Genomic DNA, 19,766 nt, shown 5'->3' with positions numbered 1-19,766 from the left:
TTGTGTTTGTCATTGATTTTATTTGCTGCATGATAACAAAATTCAGTTAAAATCCCACAGGCTTTTTGTTGAGCAATGTTAACTTCTTAGTTATCCTGCAAAATACATCAGTGCTACACCACTCCATAGCAGCATACACAAACAAACAGAAACTACTCTCTAAGTGCAGTAGTAGGAATTCAGTTAGTAAGTGTAATAACACTGGCATCAATTTCTGATACAAAAGTCACTCAAAAATACACATGTGATATCAAAGTCACAATTAATTAAGAAATAACATTTTCAATTTAACAAACTGTTGATCATAGAATTCTGAGTAATACATGTTGATATGAAATTGCATATTTGATATCGAACCAATATCAGGTTGTCAAACGTGGTCACAATCATTTGAATATATTTACAAAACAAATTCTTTTAAGAATGAAAATAAATTAATTGAATTATTAACACATTTTGTACAGCTAATTATTGATTTGCTTAATGAACAAAACACAAGTAAGAAAAAACATACTTCATATTATCTCCCATCTTTAGTTATAGCTGGCAGTGTGGACAGGTTTTCAGACTTGTCTCTAGGAAAGAGTGTAATGTTTCAACATTATTAACAATGACAACAAAATTTCATCCACATTCATTATATTGCAACAGCCACGGAAAAAAAAAAAAAAAACATGTACAGCATTTAAAACAATATCGTACATTTGCAACGGATAGTTTGAAAAATAAAATGTTGAAAAGCAAAAATAAGGAAAATGTAACAGCTAGAATACACAATAAACCTACAACATATGTAACATTAATCAATTGCTGACCTGTAAAAATACATGCACAACCAGAAAAGTGAGGGGATTATCTAGTCAGATCTCTGTTAATCCCAGTACCATTTGTTGAGATCATGAACATATTCGTACACTCTGTGTTTTTGTATGTAACCACAGGTTTTGCAAGCATGTTCTTTGCCAAACCAAGTCATTTTCACTTTAAACTTTTTTGTCCAGTTAAAGTATGCTGTGTACTCAGAGTTGTTTTTGTCGAGGTACAGCAACCTATCTGCCAGCTTCTTTGGTGTGGAAAAGTCATCAACATGAATGAATGAATCTCCTGGGATGTGTTCCTCATAGTTTTGTCTTGAAGTGCCCAAAACTATTGGTACAGTACCTAGCTTCATTGGTGAGTATAACTTCTCTGTGATGTAGTCTTTGTAAACTGAGTTTTCAAAGGAGAGGTAGAATTTACAAGTAGGAACTATCTTTGAATAGTCTTGGTCACTTATATCCGAGCCAAACGCCTTTCCATAAGTGTGAATATGAACATGTTTTTTCAGTTCATTGTAGAACTGAACTCTCCTAAAATGTGACTTCCAGTTGCTCACAATCCAACAGACTAACTTGTCCTTTGCTGGTATTTTAAAGCTCTCATCTTCAGATGTCACAGGCTCCAAGTGCCCATAGGGCACAGGAACATTTGAATCAAGTCGATAAGTGGATGTCAAGTTAAATAAGTGAGTAATCTCGGGGATTGGACCCGAGTTTGCGGGCGACTCCATATTTAACCACACCCATTTCTGAAACCATGGACTTGGCTCTTTTGGCAAGTTTTCAAGATTACCATGAATTTCTCTGTGGTGGAAGAGAACCCCGTGGGCTTTGTCATAAAGGGCCTTGTTGTCAGTCAAGTGGCATTTTTTAATTTTGAAATCACTGCAGTTCAGATCAAACTTGTAGCCAAACGGCCACATCCAGATCAGTAGGATTGTGTCAGGCTCCATGTCCACCGCTGCAGCCTCCTGGGGTTGATTGTGCTGCCACTCTGTGGAACAATTTGAGTCTCCAGGTACACACAGAACTGGAGGACGGACTTGACGGGCTCTCATGTCAGATTTTACGAACTTGATGTCCAGTTTGTAATATGTGAATAACCCACCTAAAAAACATAACACAATGAGGCTTCTGAAGCCAAATGTGCGTGCAGCTTTCCACTTGGGATCTGATAATGGCATGGCTCACCTTTGGAGGAAGAAAAGATGGATTAATTATACCATTTGATATATCAGTGAACGTTGTTATCTGCTTCTACACAAGTGTTTTTTTACTGACCATTTTACAAATTACAAGTTAAGATACAGAGTTGAGAAAAATCTTTAAGAAAGACCAAACAAGAATAACCGATTAAATCAACATTAAACGTGAGCAAACGTACAATTATAACACAAGTAACTGACAGAATAACTGAACAATAATTGTCTGCAAAGGAGTTGGACCAAGTGAATGTTATGATCTGATATTGTAGTGTTGTTGGTCTAAGTTTTGTTGCTCCATGACCATCATTGCGACTGACCAAAAATGTTTTTGTCATGTCTTAGCTTTGTGACGAGATAATGAACAGCCTCAGAAAATCTCATGACATCTTGATGTGAAACAAGGAAGTGAAATCAAATCACACTACACGTGCTTACTGCAAACACTACAGTAAATGAAACAGCAAGTGTCTTTTTTTTGTATCAATACCCAACACTTACCATGTAATTCCTCCAAGCTTACAGTGTAAATTAGCTGTAGAAATCCATACATATAAAACACCATTGCTACCTTAATGTAGGTAAAGCAGAACTGGGGAGTAAGAATTAGGAATTTAAGAGGAAAGAGGAAAACAAATTACACTGTAAGTATTTTTGTACTTACTGTTGACTATTGCCTTTCAATTTTGCCAAAAGTGGGTCTTTGTGCGCTGTGATATTTTCCTGCCATTGAATTGCAGACACCTCCCCCCATGTTGAGTGAATGTCTTCGCAAATGCTTTCTTGTTTCACACAGGAAGTCACTGTATTCTTCAGATAGTAGAAACATTTACAAAAATATCCCATTGATCTCAACAATTATATTCCAATTCCAGTCTGGGCTTACCAGCATCTGTCCTCCACAGGTGTTTGTTTGACGTATGACAGCCTTTGCTATTTGCTCTGATCAGACAGTAACCTGAAGGTGGATGAACCAGTATAAATTTCTATCTCGCTTCAGGAAATGGTACTCTTTTTCAGCCTCAGTCATATGACGCCAGCAGCAAGCCTTTACAGACGTACACAGATATCTTGGTTTTCAACAAACTCAAACTGCTATACTGCTATAACTGTCAGTGTTTCCACATTTTTTCACGTTTTAACCACAAATGTAAATGTATTTTATTGGGATTTTGTGTGATAGACCAACACAAATGTTTTTGTCTTTTTTTAAATAAAAAACAGGAAAGTGTGATGTGCAGAAGTATTTACCCCCTTTACTCTGATGCCCTTAAATAAAATCCAGTGCAACCAGTTGCTTTTAGAAGTCACCTTATTAGTAAATGGTGTCCACCTGTGTGTAATCTAATCTTAGTGTAATACAGCTGTTCTGTGAAAGCCTCAGAGGTTAGCTAGAGAACATTAGTGAACAAACAGCATCATGAAGCCCAAGGAACACACCAGAGAGGTCAGGGATAAAGCTGTGGAGATGTTTAAAGCATATGAAAAAATGTCCCAAGCTTTGAACATCTCACGGAGCACTGTTCAATCTATCACCTGAAAATGGAAAGATTATGGTGCAACTGCAAACCTACCAAGACATGGCCGTCCACCTAAATGATAACTGCTCGGGTAGGGAATCTGTCGCCAGGACAACTATTAGATATATAGATAAATAGATGGATGGATGGATGGATGGATCGATAGAATGAATGAATGAATGAATGAATTAAAATAATTAATTAATTAATTAATTACTTTAATGATCCCAGACAGGGAAATTATTTCGTTACGATATCTGTGTCACTGAAGAAATTCAAAATGTATTGACTGCACTGAATCCATTTCACAGGAATTAGAAAATATTGTCAATCAATTTCACATGAATGACAGCCAAGTAAAACAAAGTGTATACTGCACAGTGGCTCTTCTTAACACACACACTGACCGCAATTTAAATATCAATAAATATCGATATTTGGCGCCAGTGTATCGATAACGTACCTCACGACGAAATATTGCGATATATCGTAGTTTAGATATTTTGGTACACCCCTATGGAAAATAGGGTGACCTGAGTTTCACCATCTACAGGCACATACATTCAACCCAGAGAGGAACATACTGCAGTGTTTCCATTCATTTAGGAGTGGCAGCCCGCCACGCCTAAATCCTAGCCGCCGCTCCTTCAAATTTCTTCTTCTTCTTTTTTTTTTTTTAATTGTCGCAAATACACCACCGCCGCATCATATCTCCACCTTCACAGCACAGTCCTGCACTGGGTCGGGTGTCGTCGCGAGTGCTGAGGTAAACTAGATAACTATCTTGCTCAGTATCTACTCTTTGGAGTAGATTCCCCCCGCCCTCCCCCAATAACTTACCGGTGCCATCGATGTTAATTACTCGCGAGATCGCGGCCTTGAAAGGGACATCACGTCAAGCACCCAGGCACCAGGTCGGAGAGTCAGAGGAGTGTCATCTTGAAAATAGGGCAATGACTCACCGGATAAAAGGTAGACTTATTAGCTTAAAGAAAACTTATAATAGATTTTATAAGTTTGATAGACATTCGCAAAATATTGATGACCAGCTAAGGTTATGTAACATATCAGTAGCTTAATTAATTGGGCCCGGTGCCAACTCAACTTAGTGTCCCTAACGTGAGTAAACTAATTGATAGCATTGAGCGAATATATACACGCCATGATGTAACTGCTGACTGCATTTTCAGATGAGCTTGTTCAAATATTTCTCAAAACCCAGAAAAATTCCTTGTTCTGAGCCTGGGTGCAATCTTTGCCACTGATTGTACAGCCCCATCAAGAAATTATTATTGTCATATTTATTGTTTTTTAAATTTATTTTATTGTTATTATTTTCTATTTTTACATTCAGCCTTTAAAAAAGCCCTTTTCCATGCCAGCCATTCAACAAAAAGGGGGATTATGCTGGGCATAAAAGTAAAATCTGCAGTCAAGTGTCATTTGTTTACGGCGCCACGGCTCCCTGGAGAGCCTGCCCCCGCTGCTGAAAAAAATCCTAGAGGAAACACTGTACTGGACATGTATTTGCGCAGTATGTGATACAAAGGTGTCCTGGGTGAGTCTGACATGATGAAAAAAGTCCTGGCATACTAATATGCCAAAACTAATAAATGACTTAATGTCTCCACTTCCTTTGGAGTTGGTTACAGAGCAGAACAGGTTGCACTACATTAATGATTGACCCCACCAACTAATGGGCTGCAAAACTGCTGGTATTATTGGTAGCTCCAAATAACTGATTTAATGTTTGCTGGTCCCCTGGATAATCTTTCTCCTGGCAGCGCTGGGTTTCAACAGCTGCTTTAAAAAAAGGCGTTTAATATGATAAGCAAAACAACGCTATAGAGCCTGTTGGCAGGATGGTAGAACAAAAGGGATTTAAGGATTTAAGGAACTCAACTTTCCAGTTCTTTTCATCTGTTAGAGCAAGTCTTATGTAATTGTAACAAAACTGAAAAATATCTGGGGCTCTTCATTACAGATCAAAGGTCAGATGACGTTAACATTTTTTATTTTAAATACACATGTTTTCAATACTGGTTTATGAGGTTGATACAGGCTTCCTCCTATAATGCCTATAGACTGATATTGCTTAATGGGGTGATGTACTGCACACAAATTGTTTTGTAGTGAAAGATTAAATGCTTGATTATGAAGTCTGTTGTTTCAGCAAATTTGCTGAAGGAATCGTTGTCATGCCGCTTGCTATGTAACAGCCGTTATACAAATATATATGTATTGTGAAATATATACACTCCAGTCAGTCAGCAGATATACAACTGCAACTGTTCTAGCGCCGTTATTTTAGATTACACTACATTGCTCGGCTTTGACCCCCCACCCTGCCTCTGATTGGCCCGTCAAGTAATGCCTCATGGATGAGAGGTGAAACGTCTTTGAGAAACTGAAACAAGTCCTGTTGTCTCCGATATAGCACTTTGAAGTAGAGGGGGAATTATCGACAAAAAAGGGAGGAATCGTTACATGGTGGATAGAAGCACCAAAACTGGTATAGATACTCTTTAGGATGTATCTCATCATTTCAGAAGGGGTGCCCAAATGTTCCAGTCCATTAAGGTCATTTTTAAAGGGAAAATCCAAGATGGCTGCCAAAAAAGACCCAAGAGTAATATAATATTACTTGGCTTGGAAATTATGCTTTATTCTCCCAATTTATTTTTTGCATGTGATGTATATAGACCACTATCAAATAATATGTGCAATATATACCATGAAATTAATGTTACATGGCTTTTAAACAGCTTTAAAGAGCAAAAAATGATTTAAAAAAACAGTCAGAATGAGAAGTCAACAAATGAATCCTCATCTGAGTGGGAAATTATTTGTAAAATAAACCATTTCACAGTACGACAAGTGCAGTGCAGAAAATGTGTTCTAGATTGTTTGAATTACATTATTCAGTATAGGGTGCTCTGACTCGAATATTTGATACACTGATGGATATTTGATGGATGGATGTTCTATTCAACCCAAGGGAAATGTATACATCCAGCAGCAGCATATAACTGACCAATGTGGTAAAGTAAAGAAATCTACGAAGCTGCCTGTGTATAGTGATATTAGTGCAAAAGAAAAACATAAACACATAGAAAAGTTCTATTTGTGTCATCCCAGCTGCAGAATTAAGTAGATCTTCCTCACTGTGTTGTATAGGCTCTCAGTACACCTGTTTGTCACTGTTGTTTGGATGTTACTGCTCGGATGAATGTGGTCGGGGCAGTGACATCAAGACAATCATGAAGCACAAAGGTGGTAGCCTCAGGCGTGACCCATACCTGTTTATAAACCGGTTTTGTGACTTTTTTGGTCTTTATGCAGTCGCTTAGCATAACAGTGATTCATTCAGTGAGGCCAAGGTGGGTGTACTTTTAGTAATTCTGGCTTTAAGTCGACTTGCTTGAAATCTACAAGAATGAGAAATCAGGCTTGGTGTGCTGTCTCGCTGTGAAAGAAGAGACCGATGATAAGAGGAGAGCCTTTCCTCCTGTAGCAATATTTGACATACATATTTTGTTATAATATTTCACAACAGCCACAACAGTTGTTTTGGTTTGTTTCCTCATTTGTCTACTCAAACTGGATGAATCAGCCACTTTCCCCTTTTTTTTTTTAAGTACTATTTTGGGCTTTTATGGCTATATTCAAAAGGTCATATGACAGGAAATGGGATGACGCACAGCTAAGGGCCGCATCAGTCTTGAACACTAGGCCGCTTCAGAGAGAAAAAGGCCTCTGTACATGGGACACACGTACTACCGACTAAGCTACTTGGTGCTAGCAGCAACATACTTATTAATGTCAAACAAGATATGTCTCAGAGAATGATAAGCGAGTAGCACCAATACTACAGCAGTCACCAGGTAAATTATTGACTTCTACGATGACTGTAAGATGCATTAAATTAGCGGCCTACAAAGCATAATGCACAAATACAGATAAAAAACAAAAAGACAATAGGTTTATCATCCATCCAGTTACCTCAATTTAGATTCTATCATAATAGAAACAAATCCAGAGCTTTTTGGCATTACTCTCAATTGAGTTCATGTCACTTCAGACATGTAATATAACATAAACAACACACTTTGAAATATTATTGTTGTGGAGGCCCTGATAGCTCACCTAGTGTGCTTCTCATGTATGGAGGCTGAGTCCTCAGCAGCTGCCGGGGTTTGACTGCAGCTTGTGGCTGTTTGCTGTAAGTCTCCCTCACTTCCGCTCTCTCTCTCTCTCTCTCTCTCTCTCTCTCTCTCTCTCTCTCTCTCACGCTTTTTCTGTTTGATTCTACTGGCTGTCCTGTCAAATTAAAGGGATAGTATGTGTTTTTTGAAGTGGGGTCATATAAAGTGCATATCTATAACTTTAACTGTTATAGTTTTTTTTAGGTGAGCCTTGTTTTAGGTGGTTAAATTTCGCTTTTTCTCTGGACCCCGTTCACTGCATACAAAGCTGAGTGTCTGGGCTGGAGCGGTTCTCTACTTCTCCAAACTGAGGCTGCGCTGATCGGTGATTACGGTAGGGAACAGATCGACTATAGATATGTACTATATATGACCCCACTTAAAAAAGTATCCCTTTAAAGGCCAAAAATAAGCTAATGTCCACTATGACTCAGTGATGAACTGACTAGAATTTGGTGACCAGGGGTCAGAGATCATGGTCAAACTGACCTCACAAGACACATTTTTGCACATGACTCAAAGATTATTATGGTAGTTATGACAAAAGTTATATATTATTTCCTCAAAAATGTTGCAGATATGACATTTCCATGTCCAAAATGACATGTGGGGCAACACATTTGAAAATATTTACACAACCGTTATTATCAAAATGAAAATACATGTAATCAATTATTTATGCATTTTTTTGTCCAACTTATTATACATTTGGATATTGTACATAAAGGTTAGGTAAGAAAAACCTACTGCATATTATCTGACACCACCAGTTACATTTAGCCATGCAGACAAGCTTTGAAATGATGTTTCAACACTTTGACCAATGCCAACAAAATTCCATCCACCTTCATTTTATTAAAGGTTGCAGCAGTAATAGCAAAGTACATGATAATTAATTATACAACAACATTATATGACCTTAGATAACAACAACAGAGAAAACAATAAGGAATATGTGCAACTTCATACCACAACCACAGAATCCAACGTCACATTCACTGCAGACTTTCTGTTACATTTTGGAAATATCACAGCTGGCTGCATTACCTCCTCCAATAAATAAGTAAAAGCTACAATATGTATCTTCCCCTGACCACAGTATAGGTCACATAACACATTACTTTACCCTTCATTAAATTAGAAAAACTATACAGTATATTGTTCAAAAATTCCCCTCAGCCCTGAACACACTTTGGCAGCTGTTGTTCTCAGAGAACATTTCAAAAACACAAGTGCCCATTTTGACAGTCATACCTTTAAATTCTTTCAAGTTATATGACCACATGTTAGATGGATCAGAATGAACCAATTTACAATACACCAAACATTCTGTGAGGTAATTATTTTCAAAAAGAAAGAAAAAAGCAGATAACTGCCTACATTCAAATGCCTTCATCGTGTGGATGAGTCCCCAAGATTCTATAAGCATGACAGGAATAGTCCCCATTTCAAGTACAACTACTTTACAGGCCCGCTGAGTATGTAGTGCTAAACTGTAATCTGTTTAGTTTTCAGAAAAAAGATTACATCCCTTTGTCTGGCAGCATTAGATGAAGCAGTGATAGATTTTAAGACCAGCATAATTCTCCTACTGGTAGAAATAGATGTGAATGCAATGATGTCAGACCTGTTAGCATTTAAAGCCAAAACTGAATCTGCTGTACAGCTTTAAGTAGGCAAGGTCTTAAGGGCCGTCCACAGGTTGTTGACTTTATGTTGCTGATGTCTGGACATTCATGAACCGTAATGGAGGAAAGAATAATTATCACTACAATAATCAAGTCAATTAAGAGGAGACAAAAACAGAGCTGTGTGCAGAAAAGTGAGTAGGGAAGGCGGACTACCTGTGGATGAATCCAAACGTGAGTCCAAACCTCAACCATAACAAAATCAAGAAGCAGCCATTGTATTGGTGTCGTCACACCTAAACCACGCCTGTAGCTGCCAGTAGTTCCCTGAAAGGACGCTGATTGGTCTGAACAATTGTAGCTTGACCAGCCTGAGTGAGTTTTTTTTTTTTTAACAATGTGCAGATCAGGACATTATGTTGCAGTTCGGTTTGTCGAAAACAGGGATATTCAAATTCCGTTCCTACATCATGACTATTTAGGTAAAGAAATATTCCAAGGTACAATATGTAGATTTTTGATTGTGATTGATCATAACATCTTTAAAATGATTCACATGGCATTCACTTTTGTTCGTAGAAAACTGAGATAATTCAGGTGAAATAGCTGAAGTTCCAGCTTAAAATGCAGTTGGGCAATTTTTTTTGTTGTTGGTTGAGTTCTGTTAGCCCCAGTACCATTTATTAAGCCCATGAAAGGCTTGATACCCCTTGTTATGCTGTAAGTATCTACAGGCTTCACAAGCATGGGTGTGGCCAAATGAAGATCGTTGCACTTTAAACCTGTTGGTCCAATCAAAGTATGCTGTGTACTCTGTGTCGTTTTTGTCGAGGTACAGCAGCCTGTCTGCCAGCTCCTTTGGTGTGGAAAAGTCATCAACATGAATGAAAGAATCTCCTGGGACATGGTTCTCATAGTTTCGTCTCGAAGGGCCCATAACTACTGGTACAGTACCTAACTTCATTGGCATGTGTATCTTCTCTGAGAGGTAGTCTTGGTAAAGTGAGTTTTCAAAGGCAAGGTAGAATTTACAACTAGAAACTATACTTGTATACTCTTGGTCATTTACATTTTTACCAAATGCATTTCCATAAGTGTGAATCTCAATGTGTTCTTTCATTTCATCGTAGAACTGAACTCTCCTAAACTGTGTGTTCCAGTTGCTCACAATCCAACAGACCAACTTGTCCTTAACTGGCATTTTGAAACTCTCATCTTCAGGTGTCACAGGCTCCAAGTTCCCATAGGATACAGGGATATTTGAATCAAGTCGATAGGCGGATGTCAGGTTAAATAAGTCATCAAGCTCAGGGATTAGAGGTGAGTTTGCAGGTGACTCCATATTGTACCACACCCATTTCTGAAACCATGGACGTGGCTCTTTTGGCATGTTTTCAAGATTTCCATGAATGTCCCTGTGGTGGATGAGAACCCCGTGGGCTTTGTCGAAAAGGGCCTTGTCGTCAGTCAGTTGGCATTTTTTGATGTTGAATTTACTGCAACTCAGCTCAAACTCATAGCCAAACGGCCACATCCAGATCAGTACGATTGTGTCAGGCTCAGTGTCCACCTCTTCAACCTTGATCTCCTGGGTGGGATTGTGGTGCAGCTCTGTGGAACAGTTTGATTCTTCAGCTGCACACAGAACTGGAGGACAGGATTGAAGATTTCTGTCCGCGAAAATGTTAAAACTGGGAAACTTCATTTCAAAGTTGCTATATGTGAAGAAAAGAGTGACAAAACACAACACCAAGAGGCTGCTGAAGACATATGGGCGTAGAGTTGTCCACTGGCATGGTGGGGTCGACATGGCTCACCTTTGGAGAAAGAATAGATCCATTAATTGTAGAAAGATCTTTTGATACAGCAATTAACTGTGTCATCATTTACATAGGATGTGGTTCAGCAAAGAACAGATGTTCAGTATTGCGCTGCTATTGTTTCTGGTATAGTATACACAGTGCTTCCCTTACAACAATTTAGACAATACTCGAGCCTCCATACTAATACACTACACTGGAGGACGGACATGACGGGCTCTTGTGGCAGATTTAAGGAACTTGATGTCCAGTTAGTAATATGTGAATAAACCACCTAATAAATAGGGATGGGAGAAATAATCGATTTTTAGGTGCATCGTGACTCGGACGTGGACGATTCTGAATCGATTTACAAAAGTCAAAAATTGACTTTCTAAATGTTAATTGACAAAGTAATGTTGATGGAATGCAAGCGGCGGAACTCGTAATTGCCGAGGTGCCGCACCCGGACAGTCGATGGTGCGCACAAAGCAATAAAACATGAGATGGCTGAGCGCAACATTCAACCAGCAGCCTCTGCTTCAACAGGAATCTTTGAATCAGAATCGAATCGAACCATGAGATGCCAAGAGATTCCCACCCCTACTAATAAACAGGAGAAAGAAATGATGGATTAATTACAGCACTTGCTGTATCAATGAAGGTTGTTATCTGCTTCTGCACAAGTGTTTTTTTTTACTGACCATTTTATGAATTACAAGTTAAGATACAGAGTTGTGAAAAATCTTTAAGAAAGACCAAACAAGAACAACCAATAACATCAACATTAAACATGAGCAAACTTACATTTAAGAACATAAGTAACTGACAGAATAACTGAACAATAATTGCCTCAAAAGGAGTCGGACCAAGTGAATGTTATGATCTGATATCGTCGTGTTGGTGGTCTAAGTTTTGTTGCTCCATGACCATCATTGCAACTGACCAACAATGTTTTTGTCGTGTCATAGCTTTGTGACCAGGCGATAACAGCCTCAGAAAATGTCATGACAGCTCGATGTGAAACAAGGAATTGAGATCAAGTCACACTACTCGTGTTCACTGCAAACACTACAGTACATGATCCAACCAATGTCTTTTTTTTGTATCAATATACAACAGTTACCATGTAATTCCTCCAAGCTTACAATGTAAATTAGCTGTAGAAATCCATACATATAAAATACTTACTATTGGTACTTGAATGTAGGTAAAGCAGGACTGGGAATTAGGAATTTAAGAGGAAAGAGGAAAACCAATTACACTGTAAGTATTTTTGTACTGACTGTTGAATATTGCCTTTCAGTTTTGCCAAAAGTGGGTCTTTGTGCGCTGTGATATTCCCCCCATGTTGAGTGAATGTCTCCACAAATGCTTCCTTGTTTCACACAGAAAGTCACCATATTCTTCAGATAGTAGAAACATTTACAAAAATACCCCACTGAATATCTCAAAAATTGTATTTGAATTCTAGCCTGTACTTGATTAGTTTAAGGGCTTACCAGCATCCGTCCTCCACAGGTGTCTGTTTGATGAATGACAGCCTTTGCTAGTTGCTCTAAACAGACAGCAACCTGAAGGTGGATGAACTGGTATGAAATCCTGTCTTGCATGAGGAAGCACTTTTTCAACCTCAGCCATATGATGTTAGCAACAAGCCTTTGCAGATGTAAATAGATGTCTTTGTTTTCAACAAACACAAGCTGATATACTGCCATAACTTAAAGGATACACAGTGGAAAACACTTTAGTTCTTTTTTTTTTTACGATGTTGCATGGATTGGTGCGACTTCACTGTTATTAAATGAATGATTTCCCTCCAAAATATCACATCAGCATCTTTATGCATGAAAAATAGGGTGACCGTAGTTTCACCATCTACAGGAACATGAATTCAACCCAGAGAGGAACACACTGGACATATATTTGCGCAGTATGTGATACAAAGACGTCCTGGGTGAGTCTGACATGATGAAAAAAGCCATACTATGTCCTGGCATACTAATATGCCGAGACAAATTAATGACTTAATGTCTCCACTTCCTTTAAAGGTGGTTACAGAGCAGAACAGGTTGCAATACATTAATGACTGACCCCACCAACTAATGGGCTGCAAAACTGGCGGTATGATTGGTAGCTTCCAAATAACCAATTTATGGTTTGATGGTCACTTGGATAATCTTTCTCCTGGAAGCGCTGTGTTTCAACAGCTGCTTTGATAAAGGCATTGAATATGATAAGCAAAACAACGCTATAGAGCCTGTTGGCAGGCTAATAGAGCAAAAGGGGTTTAAGGAACTCAACTTTCCAGTTCTTTTCATCTGTTGGAGCAAGTCTTATGTAATTGTAACAAAACTGAAAAAATATCTTGGGCTCTTCATTGTAGATCAAAGGTCGGATGACGTTAACATTTTTTATTTTAAATACACATGTTTTCAATACTGGTTTATGAGGTTTATACAGGCGTCCTATAATTACTGTAGACTGATATTGCTTAACGGGGTGATGTACTTTGTAGTGAAAGATTCAAAGCTTGCTTAAAGCTCCTGTTTGTAAGATGGTAAAGCTGACGCTTTGGGTTTCCCAACTCGTCAGATACTGACGCTTTAGGATTGTGGGTCGGGTCTTCCACTGTCTGAAAGCGTCAGTATCTGACGAGTTGGGAAACCCAAAGCGTCAGCTTTACCATCTTACAAACAGGAGCTTTAAGAAGTCTTATGTACAAATTTGCTGAAGGAATCGTTGTCATGCTGCTGTTGAAAAATTAAACAAAAAAAAATTAGATAAAGGATCAGGTTATAAGTTGATGGCATCAAAGCTTACTGTTATGTGAAGATATTCTCATGTTATTGCTAAATACAAACTTATCATGTCATAATACAAAACTTATCTTTTTATAATGTGACTGTTGTGACATAAACGATTTCACAGTATGACAAGTGCAGTGCAGAAAATGTGTTACAGATTTTTTGAATTACATTATCCAGTATAGGGTGCTCTGACTCAAATATTTAACACACTGTTGGAGATTTGATGGATGGATGGTTTGTTGGATGGATGTTCTATTCAACCCAAGGGAAATTCCTACATCCAGCAGCAGCATATAACTGACCAATGTGGTAAAGTACAAACATCTACGAAGCTGCCTGTGTATGGTGATATTAGTGCAAAAGAAAAACACATAATACACATAGAAAAGGTCTATTTGTGTCATCCCAGCTGCAGAATTGAGTAGATCTTCCTCACTGTGTCGTATAGGCTTTCAGTACACCTGTTTGTCACTGTTGTTTGGATGTTACTGTTCGGATGAATGTGGTCGGGGCAGTCACATCAAGACAGTCATGTAACACAAAGGTGGTAGCCTCAGGTGAGACCCATACCTGTTTATAAACCGGTTTTGTGACTTTTTTGGTCTTTATGCAGTCGCTTAGCATAACAGTGATTCATTGAGCGAGGCCAAGGTGGGTGTACTTTTAATAATCCTGGTTTCAGGTCGACATGATTGAAATCTGCATGTATGAGAAATCAGGCTTGGTGTGCTGTTTGCTGCTCACTAGGGCTGAGTATTGTTAAGAACCTCACGATTCGATTCAATTTCGATTCTTTAGGTCGCGATTCGATTCAGTATTGACTTAAATGCTTCAATATCGATTCAGTAATAAGTGGTACTAAACAAATAATTAATTAGAGTACCTTTTGATAATTTTTTAATTAAAAAACGTCATCTTAAATTATAAATCTTTCCTCCAGGAAGTTCTAGTTCGAATTGAAATGTAAACAATGGTACTCAATGTGTTTAGTTATAAAATAGCGCAACCATAGTTAAGCTAAGAAAGTGCCATTGTTTCTGGGACTGACATAAACATAGACATGACCGCGGTCCCTCCGCCCTCCAGCTAGACACAAGGGGATAAACGTCGACACCGACCCCCCCCCTCTCCCTGGAGGAGAGTGCTACTCGCCGGCACACGGTTCTTAATGTCAGGGTGAGACCGGCTGCACTGGGAGTTTACAGTCTCCGAAAAAGCGGTGTGTCAGACATCGGCTACCTGCCTCCGCAGCTCCGACGGTGTTTCTGAGGTGCATCACCCTCCGACCCTCGAGCCTCCAACTGCTGGAGGCAGGGGCCGAGAGGTCTGGCGAGGGACAGCAGGTGGAGCTTGCCCGAATCGAGGATTTTATGAATCGATATTGAATTGGGAAAAAATATATTACAATGCATTGATGAATCGATATTTTTACCCACCCCTACTGCTCACTGATGGTGTAGTGCCCCATTTTTGTCTTTTCTATAGGAGGCACATAATTACATTCAATCGCTGTGAAAGAGGACACCAATGTAAGAGGAGAGCCTTTCCTCCTGTAGCAATATTTGAAATACATATTTTATTATAATATTTCACAAAACAGCCATATTGAGCCAGTTAAAATGATATGTGCAGTGATAATTTGTTTTGGGAGGTTTTGGGAGACAGGCAACCTATTCAGTTATTATAGTTTGTTTCCTTCTTTGTCTACTCAAATTGAAAAAACCGGCAACCATCTCCTTTTTAAGTACTATTTGGGGCTTTTATGACTATATTCAAAGGTCAGCTTGGGGATATGACAGGAAATGGGATAACACAAAGCTAAGGGCCACATCAGACTTGAACACTGGGCCGCTTTAGAAAGGACAAGGCCTCTGTACATGGGACACACGTACTACTGACTAAGCTACTTGGTGCTCGCAGCAATGAGTAGCAAAAAAACTACAGCTGGGGTTTGACTGCAGGTTGTGGCTCTTTGCTGTAAGTCTCTCTCTCTCTCTCTCTCTCTCTCTCTCTTTCATGCCTTTTCTGTGTGATTCTACTGGCTGTCCTGTCAAATTGAAGGCTAAAAATAAGCCAATGTCCACTATGACTCAGTGATGACCAGAATTTGGTGGCCAGAGGTCATTGTCAAACTGACCTCACAAAACACATTTTTGCACATGACTCAAAAATTATTATGGCAATTATGATAAAAGTTATATATTATTTCCTAGCAAATGATGCAGATATGACATTTCCATGTCCAAAATCACATGTGGGCCGACTCATTTGAAAATATTTGTACAACCATTGTTATCAAAATGAAAATACATACATGTAATCAATTATTTATGCATTTTTTTGTCCAACTAATTATACATTTGGATATTGTACAATAAAAGGTTAGGTAAACATAAGCATACTGCATATTATCTCACACCTCCAGTTACATTTAGCCATGCAGACAAGCTTTTAAATGATGTTTCAACACTTTGACCAATGCCAACAAAATTCAATCCACCTCTATTTTATTAAAGGTTGCAGCAGTAATGGCAAAGTACATGAGAATTAATTATACGACAACATTATATGACCTTAGATAACAACAACATAGAAAACAATTAAGAATATGTGCAACTACATACCACAACCACAGAATCCAAGGTCATATTCACTGCAGACTTTCTGTTACATTTCAAAAACACAAATGCCCATTTTCACAGTCATACCTCTACATTCTTTCAAGTTATATGACCATGTGTTAGATGGATCAGAGTGAACCAATTTACAATACATCAAACATCCTTTGAGGTAATTATATTCAAAAAGAAAGAAAAAACCAAATCAACGTCTACATTTAAATGCCTTCGTCGTGTGGATGAGTCCCCAAGATTCTATAAGCATGACAGGAATAGTCCCCATTTCAAGTACAACTACTTTACAGGCCCCCTGAGTATGTAATACTAAACTGTAATCTGTTTAGTTTTCAGAAAAAAGATTACATCCCTTAGTCTGGCAGCATTAGATGGAGCAGTGATAGATTTTAAGACCAGCATAATTCTCCTACTGGTAGAAAAAGATGTGAATGCAATGATGTCAGACCTGTTTGCATTTAAAGCCAAAACTGAATCTGCTGTGAATCTGTAAGCAGGCAAGGTCTCAAGGGCCGTCCTCATGTCTTGACTTAACGTTGCTGATGTCTGGACATTCATCAATCGTAATGGAGGAGAGAATAATAATCACTACAATAAACGAGTCAATTGAGACGGGACAAAAACGGAGCTGTGTGCAGAAAAGTGAGTAGGGAAGGCGGACTATCTGTGGATGAATCCAAACGTGAGTCCAAACCTCAACCATAACAACATCAAGAAGCAGCCATTGTATTGGTGTCGTCACACCTAAACCACGCCTGTAGCTGCCAGTAGTTCCCTGAAAGGACGCTGATTGGTCCGAACAATTGTAGCTTGACCAGCCTGAGTGAGTTTTTTTTTTTTTAACAATGTGCAGATCAGGACATTATGTTGCAGTTTGGTTTGTCAAAAACAGGGATTTTCAAATTCCGTTCCTACATCATGACTATTTAGGTAAAGAAATATTCCAAGGTACAATATGTAGATTTTTGATTGTGATTGATCATAACATCTTAAAATGATTCACATGGCATTCAGTTTTGTAAGTAGAAAACTGAGATAATTCAGGTGAAATAGCTGAAGTTCCAGCTTAAAATGCAATTGGGCAATTTTTTTTTTTTTGTTGGTTGAGTTCTGTTAGCCCCAGTACCATTTATTAAGCCCATGAAAGGCTTGATACCCCTTGTTACGCTGTAAGTATCTACAGGTTTCGCAAGCATGGGTGGTGCCAAATGAAGATCGTTGCACTTTAAACCTGTTGGTCCAATCGAAGTATGCTGTGTATTCGGTGTCGTTTCTGTCGAGGTACAGCAGCCTGTCTGCCAGCTCCTTTGGTGTGGAAAAGTCATCGACATGAATGAAAGAATCTCCTGGGACATGGTCCTCATAGTTTTGTCTTGAGGGGCCCATAACTACTGGTACAGTACCTAGCTTCATTGGCATGTATATCTTCTCTGAGAGGTAGTCATGGTAAAGTGAGTTTTCAAAGGCAAGGTAGAATTTACAACTAGAAATTATACTTGTATACTCTTGGTAATTCATTTTACTACCAAATGCATTACCATAAGTATGAATCTTGATATGTTTTTTCATTTCATTGTAGAACTTAACTCTCCTATACTGTGTGTTCCAGTTGCTCACAATCCAACAGACCGACTTGTCCTTTACTGGCATTTTGAAACTCTCATCTTCAGGTGTCACAGGCTCCAAGTGCCCATAGGGTACAGGAATATTTGAATCAAGTCGGTAGCTGGATGTCAGGTTAAATAAGTCATCAAGCTCAGGGATTAGACCTGAGTTTTCAGGCGACTCCATATTGTACCACACCCATTTCTGAAACCATGGACGTGGCTCTTTTGGCAAGTTTTCAAGATTCTCTTGAATTTCTCTGTGGTGCAAGAGAACCCCGTGGGCTTTGTTGTAAAGGGCCTTATCTTCAGTCAATTGGCATTTTTTGATGTTGAATTTACTGCAACTCTCAGCAATGTTGTAACCAAATGGCCTCATCCAGATCAATACGATTGTGTCAGGCTCAGTGTCCTCCACTTTGTCCACCACTGCAGCCTCCTGGGGTTGATTGTGCTGCCCCTCTGTGGAACAGTTTGAGTCTCCAGGTGTATTCAGAACTGTAGGATGGACTTGACGGGCACTCGTGTCAGATTTCAGGAACTTGATGTCCAGTTTGTAATAAGTGAATAAACCACCTAAAAAACCCAATACAATGAGGCTTCTGAAGCCAAATGGCCGCATAGTTTTCCACTGGAGAACTGAGGATGGCATGGCTCACCTTTTGAGAAAGAAAAGATGGATTAATTACAGCATTTGCTATATCAGTGAACGTTGTTATCTGTTTCTACAAGAGTTTTTTTACTGACCATTTTATAATATACAAGTTAATATACAGAGTTGTGAAAAATGTTTAAGAAAGACCAAACAAGAATAACCGATAAATTCAACATTAAACGTGAGCAAACTCACAATTAAGAACATAAGTAACTGACAGTAATACTGAACAATAATTGTCTGAAAAGGAGTTGGACCAAGTGAAAATTATGATCTGATATCGTCGTGTTGGTGGTTAAAGTTTTGTTGCTCCATGACTATCATTTTAACATCATTGCAATGTTTTTTTCGTGTCAAAGCTTTGTGACCAGACGGTAACAGCCTCAGAAGATTTCATGACGTCCCAATGTGAAACAAGGAATCGAGATCAAGTCACACTGCACGTGTTTACTGCAAACACTACAGTACATGATTCAACCAAAGTCTTTTTTTTGTATTAATATGCAACAGTTACCATATAATTCCTCCAAGCTTACAATGTAAATTAGCTATAGAAATCCATACATATAAAATACTTACTATTGGTACTTAAATTTAGGTAAAGCAAAACTGGGAAGTGAGAATCAGGAATTTAAGAGGAAAGACGAAAACAAATTGCACTGTAAGTGTTTTTGTACTGACTGTTGAATATTGCTTCTCAGTTTTGCCAAAAGTGGGTCTTTGTGCGAGGAAAAATTTTCCTTGTTTCACACAGATAAGTCAGCATATTCTTCAGATAGTAGAAACATTTACAAAAATATCCAACTGAATATCTCAAAAATTATATTTGAATTCTTGTCTGTATTGATTAGTTGAAGGGCTTACCAGCATCCGTCCTCCACAGGTGTCTGTT

The 19,766-nt window shown here is 38.6% G+C and overlaps 3 protein-coding genes across 6 annotated transcripts; all 3 read right to left on the bottom strand.

Annotated features, from left to right (window-relative positions):
- On the bottom strand, positions 1-7,744 carry LOC115595615 (alpha-(1,3)-fucosyltransferase 9-like). Of its 4 annotated transcripts, XM_030440287.1 has the most exons (3): positions 2,907-3,593; positions 2,685-2,830; positions 1-2,009 (listed from the first exon to the last, which is right to left on the bottom strand). In XM_030440287.1, the coding sequence occupies exon 3, from the start codon at positions 2,000-2,002 to the stop codon at positions 872-874; it is 1,131 nt and encodes a 376-aa protein (XP_030296147.1). In that variant the 5' UTR covers positions 2,003-2,009; positions 2,685-2,830; positions 2,907-3,593; the 3' UTR covers positions 1-871. The 4 variants fall into 4 exon arrangements, with proteins under 4 accessions (XP_030296147.1, XP_030296146.1, XP_030296145.1 ...); XM_030440286.1 differs by lacking the exons at positions 2,685-2,830; positions 2,907-3,593 and adding an exon at positions 7,687-7,744; XM_030440285.1 differs by having other exon boundaries at positions 2,685-3,593.
- Positions 7,745-8,580: 836 nt separating this feature from the next.
- On the bottom strand, positions 8,581-12,731 carry LOC115595611 (alpha-(1,3)-fucosyltransferase 9-like). The gene is made up of 2 exons (XM_030440282.1): positions 12,675-12,731; positions 8,581-11,190 (listed from the first exon to the last, which is right to left on the bottom strand). Exon 2 carries the CDS (start codon positions 11,181-11,183, stop codon positions 10,038-10,040), a length of 1,146 nt encoding a protein of 381 aa, XP_030296142.1. The 5' UTR covers positions 11,184-11,190; positions 12,675-12,731; the 3' UTR covers positions 8,581-10,037.
- A 3,741-nt stretch (positions 12,732-16,472) lies between these two features.
- LOC115595612 (alpha-(1,3)-fucosyltransferase 9-like) lies at positions 16,473-19,766 on the bottom strand. Its single transcript, XM_030440283.1, has 2 exons — positions 19,739-19,766; positions 16,473-18,878 (listed from the first exon to the last, which is right to left on the bottom strand). The coding sequence occupies exon 2, from the start codon at positions 18,869-18,871 to the stop codon at positions 17,729-17,731; it is 1,143 nt and encodes a 380-aa protein (XP_030296143.1). The 5' UTR covers positions 18,872-18,878; positions 19,739-19,766; the 3' UTR covers positions 16,473-17,728.

Source organism: Sparus aurata, chromosome 14 (genome assembly GCF_900880675.1).
Source record: "Sparus aurata chromosome 14, fSpaAur1.1, whole genome shotgun sequence".
Classification (NCBI taxonomy): Eukaryota; Metazoa; Chordata; class Actinopteri; order Spariformes; family Sparidae; genus Sparus; species Sparus aurata.
This window is presented reverse-complemented; position numbering and strand designations above follow the sequence as displayed.

Excerpts from the sequence above, each read along its gene's own strand:
- LOC115595611 (XM_030440282.1), bottom strand. The coding sequence starts at position 11,183 with ATGTCGACCCCACCATGCCAGTGGACAACTCTACGCCCATATGTCTTC.
- LOC115595612 (XM_030440283.1), bottom strand. The coding sequence starts at position 18,871 with ATGCCATCCTCAGTTCTCCAGTGGAAAACTATGCGGCCATTTGGCTTC.
- LOC115595615 (XM_030440286.1), bottom strand. The coding sequence starts at position 2,002 with ATGCCATTATCAGATCCCAAGTGGAAAGCTGCACGCACATTTGGCTTC.